The sequence below is a fragment of the Protopterus annectens genome, chromosome 1.part0, assembly GCF_019279795.1.
Source record: "Protopterus annectens isolate FY-2018-M chromosome 1.part0, PAN1.0, whole genome shotgun sequence".
NCBI lineage: Eukaryota > Metazoa > Chordata > Ceratodontiformes > Protopteridae > Protopterus > Protopterus annectens.
The window spans coordinates 678,014,315-678,027,010 of NC_056725.1; the positions used below are offsets into that span (position 1 = coordinate 678,014,315).

The following is a 12,696-nucleotide window of genomic DNA, read 5'->3' on the forward strand; positions in this document are numbered from 1 at the left end:
TAGGCAAAACTGCTCTACAAATTGTAGCATGCTACAGGCCACCCTCTCAAACTCAGGAACACCACACAGCCTTCCTGAAGACACTGGAGGGTATAAATGTATCTCCAAACACCATCATATTGGGTGACTTCAACTACCCGAATATAGACTGGGAACATTACTCAAGCCCTAACTTTCTAGCCCAACGGTTCCTGGAGTTCATAAATTCAAATGCCATGGAACAGCTAGTCACTGTTCCCACGAGAGGAGAAAATATACTAGATCTCATTATCACAAACATGGGGACAAAGTGCTCCACACCGGAAGTATATCCCTCATTGGTGAGATCTGATCATAAACTAATCTCACTGGAAATCCACATCCCGCCCCACCCCAAACAAAAGACCACAGTGAAGAACTTCTCTAAAGCAAACTTCACACTACTCAAGACTGGTGTGGTATCCTTCAAGGCCCCTGAGACAGTGGAAACCACAACCCAAGCTGCGGAAGCCCTTACAAATGCCTTCTATGAACACCTCCAGGACTGCATGGATCAGGCAATCCCAAATAAAACCAAGACTCTTTCCACAAAGGGCAAATGTCCAGTCTGGTGGACCCCAGCCATTAACAAACTTTACAATAAGAGGAGAAAGCTATTACATGATAGAACAAAATCCATAAAAGGGAAGTCACCCCTGATCATTATTAGTAAAAAATACGAGCACTCATAAAATCAACTAAGGCCAATTTTGAGAGAAAAATTGCCATGGATTCAAAGGACAATCATAAGGCCTTTTTCAGCTATGTTAGGAACCTGGGTGGAAACTCCCAGATATGCTCAGAATTAGTCCAAAATGATACAAAAATCACTGAACCCACAGACATTGCCAACATACTGGCAGACATGTTCAGTGCAAACTTCACCCCCCTCTCCTAAAGGAGAGATAACTATCCCAGCGAGTGTAGCCTCCCAGACATCTCAAATGCGCAGGTGAAAGCTGCTCTCTCTAAAGCTAAAAACACAGCATCAATGGGACCGGATGGTGTCCCCGGCTGTGTGCTACACGAGCTAAATGAGGAATTAAACCCGCACATAAGGCAGCTGTTTAATCTCAGCCTTACCACAGGATACGTGCCCAAGGAGTGGCGTACGGCAACTGTGGTCCCACTCCACAAAGGTGGTGCCTCTACGGACCCTGGTAATTACCGCCCCATAAGCTTAACAAGTCTAGTCTGCAAAGCTATGGAGAGGATCATAATGGAGCTCATAAACAAAGATATAGGGGACTTGCAGACATTGGACCCGACCCAGTTTGGCTTCGTCAAGGGAAGATCATGCCTTTTGAACTTGGTCGACTTCTTCGAAACAGTCACTAAGGCCATTGATGAGGGAAAGGCAGTCCATACAGCCTACCTTGACCTTGCAAAGGCTTTCAACACAATACCCCACTCGGGTATTGTAAAAATCTTACCAGCTTAAATGTAAACCCATATGTCACAAGATGGGTTGCAAACTGGCTTAAGGACAGAACCCACAGGGTTAGAGTTGCTGGCGCTATGTCAAACTCCAAGCCGGACACAAGTGGTGTCCCACAGGGCTCGGTCCTTGGCCCCCTATTGTTCGGCATCTACTTCTCAGAAGTACAGGCCAACATGGGAGGTCTTTGGCTGACAAAGTTTGCAGACGACTGCAAACTGGGCGCCATAGTGGAAAGTGCATCGGACACAGATATCCTTCAGAAGGGACTCACGGAAACAGATAGCTGGTGCCAGAGCCATGGCCTGAAGTTAAACGCCTAAAAATGTATAGTCATACCCTTCGGGAAAAACAAGGTAACCCCAAGCTACCATATAGGTGGCAATCCACTAAGCACAGAAGAGGTTATCAGGGACCTGGGGACCCAGGTTGACAGTGGCCTTTCTTTTGACACTCACATTGCTAAAGTGGTTAGAAAGACCTTCTACATTGCCCACCTGATCATGAAGGGATTCACATCCAGATCTAGTGAGGTCATTGTTCCCCTGTACTCTTCACTTATCAGACCAATGATTGAGTACAATGCCCCATTCGGGATGTATCTCGCCTGACATCTGCAGCAATTGGAGAGACCCCAAATGTTTCTCACCAAAAGGATAAAGGGACTCCAAAATCTGTCATATGCTGCCAGATTGGAGAAACTCCAGCTCTATTCAGTCTCATACCGTCTGCTCAGAGGTGACATGTGCCTGACATACAAGGCCATGTCCAACCCGGAATTGATGGACATGCTCCACCTCAAAAAATCCAAATCCACCAAAATCACTAGAGCAAGCGACTTAAACCTTAGCACAGATATAAATAGGACGTGCTGGAGGGATAGATTTATCACTCAGAGACTCCCTATGCTGTGGAATAGAGTCCCGGTCCATGTGAGGCAGAGCACCTCGCTGGCTCTGTTCGAGAGAAATCTTGACCTGTGGATGGGAGATCGTAGGTTTACCCCGGGAATCATCTATGTGTCACTGCTGGACAGAGGCACAACAAACTAATGGGTACAGTATTTTTTCATATAAGGGGTGGCGTAAGCCACAAAAATTCGGGCTAGGCTTATAAATGCCTTGGGGCAGATAGCCTAGTATAAACCTATGAACCTATATCCAGTAAATGTACATTGCCTAGATAAGCAAGTTTACTTCCTACTGACCAAATCTGAGAGATCCTGTAGTACATGACAAAAAGGAAACGGCTGTTGCTGTAAGGTTGTGGTACTGCAGTAGAGATGGATGACACAAAACAATTAGCAGCAAGAGAGCATGGGGGGGGGGGGTGTTAAGTACAAGTGCTCCAAACAGTCATAATGAATTAGAACAAGAAGAAAGTTGACAGACAGCTCAGCCTTCCTCTTAAATGTATGGTTTAGCTAAACAGTATGAGGGATAAAGGTATGAGACACTTAACTTGTTGACAGTATGTGAGAACAGTTATGGTTACGAGCACTACCTAGAAGGCATAATGTAACACAAAGCATACCGACTTCCATGGAGTATTTGCTAACTCTGTCTAGGAGCTTAGGCAGCAACTGTAGAGGATCGACATTTGCAATATTTTCTTATAGTTTTACTTTATACAAATTCTCTGAATGGGAATTCAGAATGCCAGAGAATAAAAGGCTAATCAATAATATACAACTGTGTAGTGATTTTATTGTTATATTATAAATAGTTAAAATATTTTGCCTAACTGCACTTTGTTTTACTTCACTTCTTTCATATGAGTTTAATACAAAGAAGATGAACTTTGCTTAAGAATTGATTTATAGTTTGCATTAATAAAAATGGCCATTTTGTCATCAGTTAACTAATTGTGGGTATGCTGCAAAATGGAAATTTATGACACATTCAGCTTCATCAATGAAAATAAGTCTGGCTTTTGTATGATCTGTTAACTCTAATTTCTGCTTCAATCAGGAAAAACTCGATGTTGCTCCAAAACGTGACGTAGAAGGTATGGGCGCTCCAGAGATCAAGTACGGAGAGTCCATGTGCTTTGTCCAACATGTCAAGAGTGGTCTCTGGTTGACATATGCAGCTGCTGATGCAAAAACAGCTCGTTTAGGACCCTTGAAGCGAAAGGTATGTCCCATATTACACTGAACTTTAGTTTCAGTTTTGCATTTGAATTGCATTGAGAAGTTTCACTATAGAGAAACAATGCTAGTGGAAAAAATATCAGAGGCATAGTTTCTTCTTCTTTTCCCAGTGAGGGGTCACCACAGCGATCACCTGTCTGCTCATGAGTGGCAGTGGAGTTTTTGCGGTGTTGAGTTGCCAGCCCAGTGCACAACCTTCCACAGAAGCCACACACATGCACGCACTCACGCCTAGGGTCAATTTAGAGTGTCCAATCCACCTACAGCATGTCTTTGGGTTGTGGGAGGAAACCGGAGCACCCAGAGGAAACCCACATGACCACGGGGAGGACATGCAGACTCCACACAGAAGGCACCCCAGCCAAGAATCGAACCGGAGAGCCTCTTGCTGTGAGGTGACAATGCTAACCACTGCACCACCATGGCCACCCAGAGACATATCAGAGGCATACTTTATAAAGTAAAAAACTGTCTTAGGAAACGCAGACTATTGCAATATCCAAACCATATCTTACCATAAATAACATAGCATTAGAGTTTTGGTCAATGGATGTCTTTTTACATAAAATACAACTAAAAAGAAAGTAAAATGCTTAGAAACCACAGTTTAACAGATACACTAAAAGAAAATTAGTTTATAAAATTGAACTTTGAGAAAGGAAATTATAGTGGGGCAATCAGCGTATTTATTTTTTTAATTAACTTTTCAGTGTTTTTAATTTTCTTGTGATTGCTACACTTAATTTCTTCTTCAGTATCCTCCAATTAGCCAGTTATTTCCACATCATCAATCTCACGTTTGACACCATTACATTTTAATTAACTTAGTTATATAATAAAATTATGGAATGATTTCCGTGGTGTGATGAGTCTACAGTTATACCCAATATAAAATGCATGTGGCCTTTCAAAATGTTGTCACATCCTCTCCTTGCTCTGTCTCAAAAACTCTCACTGTCCTGTGACACTTTACATTGTTTACACTGTCTCGGGCGTTATATTTTGGGGCCTTATCACTTTCTCCATGAATCAGCTTTTTCTCATTTTGAACATGAACTTTTCCTTTCCAGCTGCCATCCGTTTCCTTTCTCTTGCTTTTTTCTTCTTCTTCAGAACCACCCCCCCCCCCATTTGTACTCTGACAATACAGTGTGCGTATATCATATCCCTTTTCTCTTTTATTAAAAATACACATTCTCAACTTTCTAAGATTTTGTTTTTATCCTCAACCCAACCATACAAGTCACTGTGTATCATTTCTTTTTTGTATATGTGTGTGTATATATATATGTGTGTGTATATATATATATATATATATATATATATATATATATATTTTTTTTTTTTTTAAGTTTCTTTAAGTAATACCGACCAATGTTTCTAAGCATCTTCTCTATATCTTTCACCATTTTTGGTAATTATACATGCACACTTTCTACCAGCCTAATTTTCTTCTCATTGTTATAATTCCCCAAACTGTGCATCATACATCCCAATATGGGATAGTCATGTTGCAGAGTCAATGGTGCAATTGGTAATACACTCACCTTTGGTGCTAGAAAACCAGAAGGCTTTGGGTTCTACTCTTACTCCAGCTGATTGGATTGCTAGTACTGCAGTGTGCCATTAGGGGGTTCCTGCACTACTAAATGTGTCATTCTTTGAATAGTGAGATGGTAAACCAAGGTCCCATCTACTTGAGTTGGTGGTAGCTTGAGTGGCTGTAAAAGATCCCACGGCAACTACTGAAAAGAGAAGTTCTCCAATGCCTGGACTGAATTTCTTCTAGCAGTCCAAATACCACTTTGCATCACTCTGAAAAGACGTAACTATTCCTATAAACACAGGATAAATAAAAATGTACCAGCAAAGAAGCAGTCGGGAAGCCATGCCTCACATTATGAACTCCAGCAAATTACTGGCCTTCACCTCTGACCTTTTAGACTGTATAACTTGGATTTAACCAGCCTTGGAAATCAGTTATTTTATGGCATCTCAGAGTCTGGCACCTTCTTGTCATTGTATTACAACTCAAATTGTAAGTTCTGTTGACATAGGCAAATTTATATTTATACAAAAGTAATCAAACTGTATTAGTAAATTAACATTAACAAACATTATACTTCACATATATTGCTATATATCTTAAAATCTAAGCAACATTACATACATTTTTCAATTCCTGACATTTTTTTAATCAAGAAACGTCTTTATTAAACCATCACTTATGACATTGGCAGTCATACATTTCTATAAATGAAAACACAGCACACCGACACAATCCTAGTTGCAAGTATTTTACATCACAAACCATAATGACACACTCCCAGTTGCAAACATTATACATCACTGATAATCTACCCAATCATTTTCAGTCAAACATTGCATAACTCATTTAAGTCCTGCCCTCTTTTAAACCTCATTCCTCCCCTACATGTATTGTTCCCACAGTTTCCACTTTTTCCTATGCAATTTGCCCTTATCCTTTTCTAAAGATCTCAATTCCAGTTGTTTTATCTCTATTTTAAGATGTTTAAAAAAGTTGTAAGTTCTGTCGCAGTTGTGTTTTCCTTCCATGGCAACTTATAGTTCTACAAAATCAACTTTAAGTGCATTTATATGGCACTTTATCACTGACTCCCATAATCAACTCTGTGTATTTATATATTTTATCACTGACTCACATAGTCTAATATAAAAGAAAACATTAAATCAAGCACCTTAAAGCCACAGTATTACTGTGGTGGTGTAGTGGTTAGTGTTGTTACCTCACCCCAAGAGGTTCTCCAGTTTGATTCTTCACTGGGGTGCCTTCTGTTTGGAGTCTGCATGTCCTCTGTGTGGGTGTGCTCTGGTTTCCTCCCACATTCCAAAGACATGCAAGTAGGTGAATTGGACACTCTCTAAATTGGCCTTTGGGGCAAGTGAGTGGTACAGATGCACTACTGTGATATGGCTAGCCACCCAGCAGTGTAAACCTTGACTTGAGATGATTGTCACTTTTGAAGTGACACCCTGTCCCCATGTGCAAAAGGGATTGAGGATGGATTAAAACAGCATGGTGTATGAGGTTGAAAATTTTATAAGAGAGATGTTTTGTAGACAAATGTCCTTGCTCCTGCAGAATTCATACTCCATTAACAAGCTCTGCAGTCCCTCACCCTATGAATGAAGCTTATGAGATGGGATACATGGTTTAATCAGGTCTTTAAGATGCACAAGTCCCAGATCATGCAGGCAAACTTAACAAAGAGTATCGAGTTCTAGGTGACTCTTCCTTGTAGTGGCAGCCAGTACATTTACACAGTATAGGGAGACATGGGCAGTGCAAGCTGAACACCCACATTAATAATGTATCTGGTACACTTTGTACTGGCTGCAGGTCCCAAAGATCCACGCCTGGAGTCCTAGGCCTAAAATACTGTATAGCCTGGAAGTAAATGAGGATTTACCATGATAATGGCATCAGAAAAGGTGAGAGAGTGCTTCCTTTAAGCAGTTTTCCACATATGTACTAATGATGTTTTAGCCAGAGCTGATGCCTGCTCCTGTGCAAATAAACTTAGTAGGCTGAGGCACTAGAACCTGTCCAGGTTGTTCTACTAGTAGATGCATAACCAATGAACAATGTTATAAGCTGTCACTCACAATGGGAAGAGCTTCATTGTATCAACTGATGCATATACTAGTATGATTTCTATTTAAACATGTAGGATAATTAGATTTTTAGCTGAAATATGACCACAAAACTAATGTATTACACAGATGTATCCACTGTGATGACTGTTTGAAAAAACTGACTTAGTGGACTAACAGAAAGAAAGTAGTCTGAAATTAGCTGTAGTCCTGTTGCATTCTGGATGACTTTGGCAGTTACTTGAGTAGATAAAACCTAGTGTGTCTCAGATGAAAGCAAGAATAGGTAGTTGTGCCTATTATTAAGGCACTCGACTAATCCCCTCAAAAAAAAAAAAAAAAAAAAACAGCCAACCAACTAAATAAATAAATAACTGTGATAAAGTGAACCATTCTCATTCCATTCAAAACAGTGCAATTGGCCTGCATGACATCTTCATAAAGCTGGTGGATTAAAATAGCCACTGGTAAAGGGAAGCGCTCTGCCTTTTCTACCATCGTGCAGTCTCCAACCTCTACTCTTTGTGTAATTCAAATTCAAACAAACACAAACCCATGCTTGTAAAGCATCACTGTTTGTTTTATGACTTGAGTTCCCATTGTATTTTTGAGACCTGATAGTGAGTCGGAGGGAAAATTAGTAAACCAAAATATAGAATATGAATCAGTAACAAAACTAAAGTATCTGTGCCTTGCTTTCCTTAGAAAGAGCTTTGCAAGTTTTTGTCCCTTTAGAACTGATTAAACTAAGAACTCAGTGGGACCTTTAGCCCATTGGCTTTACTTTTTAAAGCACGTTTACTTTCCATCACCCTTTTGTCTTTATATGCCTGTGTTTAAGAAAATATAGTCAAGACTGCTGTCATAAAACTATAATTTGTCCTTTTACCACAATGATGCCTCTTGTGGCAAAAGTTATTCAATGCACACGACCACATTTCTATCTAATTACACCAATATCTTTACCTGTCATACATACAGATTAATAAATATATGCAGGCCAGGGTTGAGGTTCATTGCATGTTTTGTACTGCACTCCTCCCATTCACTTTTTATCTAGAGTAAAAAAGGAATTGGAGATGAACAGGGGTGCCTATTCAGATAGGCAGTCTCAGTAGCTCAACAGGTACCATGCTCAGTTTTGATACTGGCAGATCTGAAGGTAATGGGTTCTATTCCCACTCCAGGACACTGAATTAGTTTCACAATACTGACACTGACAATGTAGCATAAAGGAAGAGTGCCATCCATCTGATGACACATTAAACTGCGACCCTATCTGCTTGAGCTGGTGGTAACTGAGGTGGATGTAAAAGATCCCACAGCACTTATTGAAAACAATAGGGAAAGTTCCCTGGTGCCTTGGCCGAACTTCCCTAGACAGTATAAATACCACCTCAGGTTTCCCCTGAAAAGAGGCCATTGGCCTAGTGGAACTAACCTAGTCAACCAAGTATAAATCATGTGAAATAAACAAATATGCTCCAGGTTGCATTTTTCAAATGCATATAACTTTATATGGGGCGGGCATTATTGTCTGTAAACCAGTGCTCTTAAATCTCAATTATTTATCAATGTTTAAATACATTAATGCGTTAGTTTCTTACAATATATCAAACATTTGTCAGTGGTTTAGCATTGCTTATTTAGTGCTGGTAATTATTTCTGCTACTAGTTTTTGTGACATTTCTCCTGCAGTAAAAACCTGTTTGGCCTTTACCTTAGATTGATTCATCCATGTTTTTTTGTAAACTTTCTGTTTAAATGTACCTGTTGGGGTTAGACTATGAGGATTACAGCCCCTGGACAATGGACATGGTCATCACTTCTGTGCTATTTTGCTCATCAAGTAGTTTTCCAGTCCTTATCTGTCCAGTAACTAGCTGCAGGCCATTCAGTTCTGAACATGTTTTTACCGCTTTGTGTGTCTCCTGCAGGTACTTTTCATATGTTAACAGTGAACATTTGGAATACTGCAATTTGCTTTTCTTATATCTGGCTGGCAGTTTCTGATCGATCCTAAAACTTATCAAGCATCTATCATTTATACATTTACAATGTTTTCTGTGACTGTCAAAGAATATCTTATTTCACTAAGTCCCTTCTTGAATGCATTTTTCTGTACAAATGGTCTCATGATGCACACCTCTGTCTGGAATAGTATACGGTGGTAACTGGCATTAAGTGCATAATGCAAATGTGAACAGCTACCTTGGGTTATAAACACCTGCCAAATCCAAATGAGCTTTATTGAATAGATGCAAAGCAGAGTTATAATCGGGGTCTATATTACATAATCAAAAAGTAATTTAATCAAATGTGATTTTACATTGAAATACTATCCATCAAACTGTTTATAGTGAGATCGCAGTGCAGTGAAGATCATAAAATTTACCCTTTCCTCACTGTAGTGTGATCTCAGAGTTTATATATATATATATATATATATATATATATATATATATATATATAAATAAATAATTAGTGGGGGGGGGTGCAGCCCCTCACAAGAGCGAAATCGATAAACTGCATTTTCGATGCAAGTGCTGTTTCCATTACCTTGCTCTCATCCCAAGGCCTTTCAGTGTTACCTTACCAAAAGTAACTGAAGATTGGCTAAGATAATTTTGTATGCACTGGCATATACATATACACACCCAATTACTGTTCACTCTTAAAATAAACCAAACAAAAAGTAAATGCTGGAAGTGAACACTAATACAGCCACTTTTCTAAAGGTAGATGACGGTGGTTAATAATTCACACCCTTCTGTGCATGTGTCATTACTAACAAAAAAACTACCAACTACAAGTTGTTGAAGCTGAACAGTGAAATGATTTATGTAAAATAATTAAAATTAGGTGATATGCCTTGAAAATAAAACATGAATGCAGATACACAATTCATAGAAAACTGCCAGTACATATATAAATACATAATAAAAATAACTTAATAAATAAAATAAACATTTGAAAAGAGAAATGGTGATCAGAAAAAAATAGCTACTGACTTTATGGACCTGCTATTGCCACTAGTTGTTGCTTACTTCAAATAGTTTCTGGGTCTGATTGTAAAGATCATTTAGTATTTGAAGAGGGCTCATGTGCATTAAATTCCAGACATGAGCTCTCAGTCCAAAAGGAATACTGCACTGTTGAGAAATACGATAAAGTTTAAACAAACTCTCTACAGTCACCCTTTGAAATTAAAAGAATCATTCTACTTGCTAAAGACCAGTTATGGAAAAATGCTTTCACTTTCAAAGGAAGTCAAAGGCTTAGGGCTAAAAAAGGTCTGCTGTGTGTGTGTGTGTGTGTGTGTGTGTGTGTGTGTGTGTGTGTGTGTGTGTGTGTGTGTGTGTGTGTGCGCATGTTTGATATCAGTTCCAAAGATCCAATACATACACTGAAACATCCAGGGTTCTTCTACAGCTGTATGCATCTTACACATTTATATGTTACACGATTTACTGGAAAAATACAGGCTTTGTGCAGTTTTTATATTTTTTGAAAATTGCAGCGGTTAGCATTGCCACCTCACAGCAAGAGGTTCCCCAGTTCGATTCTCGGCTGGGGTGCCTTCTGTGCGGAGTCTGCATGTCCTCCCTGTGGTCGTATGGGTTTCCACCGGGTGCTCCGGTTTCCTCCCACATCCCGAAGACATGCAGTAAGTGGATTGGACACACTAAATTGGCCCTAGGTGTGTGTGTGTGCCTCCTGAGGAAGGTTGGGCACCGGGCTCGCAACTTGACACCGTACAATTCCATTGCCAATCATGAGCGGACAGATGATCCGCTGTGGCGACCCCTGACCAGGAAAAGCCGAGAGAAGAAGAAGAAGAAGAAGAATTACATTTACCTAAGCTTAGTTCACCCTGACAATATTTCTCCCGTATTTTCAGATTTCAAGTGAGCTTTCTTGAAACACAACAATAAAACAAATCCTAAGATGGTGGCTATAGATATATTTCTTTAATCTCACTACTCAATTCCTTGCATAGAAAGACCATTTGCATTTTTGGTAACAGGTTATGGCCAATTTGCCACTTTTATCTGGCATATTTTGCTTTATTTAATGCAATCCATCTGGTTAGCTGTTGGGTTCCTGTGTCTATATGGTACGTGATCTTTTGGGTACATCCTGACTTAGCAGTGAACATGCCTATAAACTCCTGCAATGCTGACTAGGTTTCATGTTTGAGAATAGCTGCTGCACCAGTTTTACCTCACTGTCTGAGGTGTTAGACTGAAGCATCTCTGACCAGATTTGCCTCTGATTCCTTCTGTAACCTGCTGCAGTTACTGAGTATCACTCTCCGCCTCTCCCTCCTTTCTGTGTATATTATAATAGCACTTTATCATGTTAACAAGGTACAGTTTGTGTTTCTGCCTCCTGTTTATCCACTCCACCATGTAATTAACATTGCCTTCCTTCCTCAGAACTGCCAAAGATCTGTCATGCTGCCTGAAGCTTATTTTGTCAAACAGGAATAAGCATCATTACATTGTGTATAACTGTATATTTTCAGGCTTTAGCTGTATGATCATAACAGAGCTTTTGCCACTTTTCTCTCTGTGTTAGGTGTTCCTGGGTCAACCTAATGGGCTTCTTCATTTTAGTCCTAAAATTCAGGATATCCTCCTCAGCAGACTCCTTGTCAGAATTACATTCAGCCATTGGTTCATCACAAGTTAAATCTTGAATCCCTCCCCACACCCTGTAGCCATATGGTAACTCGAATAGTGAAAACAAAATGTATCATTGGAAATACCTCTCTATATAAAAAGAGGAAATGGTGGAAGGAACGTGCAGCACTCTCACATAAACTTGTTTGCGAATGCTCTCAGTATGGTCTTAAGAGTAGAGTTAAGCCTCTCCACTGGTCTGTTTGTTTGTTGTTGGTTAGTTGCGCCTGTCTGTGACCCTTTTTTGTAATCCACTACAGCACCCATTCCAAAAGATGTCTGGTATCTTTTGACAATTGTGGCTCAGATTTAGGTTTGTTGCTATGGCATAACTCTTCCTCTAAAATAGTCCCTCCTAAAGGAGATCCATTACCTTTAGACAGCTGTGGTACGAAGGCTTGCAGCCTCTACCAAGCTCTTCTCCTGAAGTAACCGTATAACTAGCCTTGGCTGGAGATGTGGGCATTGGCTGGGCTTCTTCCATGCTGCTTTTCCCACATGCTTGTTTTTAGCCTAGCTGTTTATAATTGAATATACACAAGGTGCTGTATTATGAAAATGACTTCTATTGAAACATTTGTCAGGATATCATTAAACTGCCATCTGGTGTTTCCCTGACCTCTACCCAGTTCAAGTGAACTCTTGATGGTGAAACCTGAAAATATGTCACTACAACGGCACTAACTGGAGTTTTTACCTGATAATTAATGCTCTGTTATAACACCTGCAGGTTTAACAGCAGTTATGTCAGATGCAGTATTTCAGCT

At 39.9% G+C, this 12,696-nt stretch overlaps 1 protein-coding gene across 1 annotated transcript in view; it reads left to right on the forward strand.

Moving 5' to 3' along the window:
• Positions 1 to 12,696, forward strand: part of LOC122794026 (ryanodine receptor 1-like) — a 2,146,276-nt gene that overhangs the window by 381,692 nt on the left and 1,751,888 nt on the right. The window contains 1 exon segment of the mRNA XM_044062140.1: positions 3,427 to 3,591. Within this exon segment, the coding sequence (XP_043918075.1) occupies positions 3,427 to 3,591 (165 nt within the window).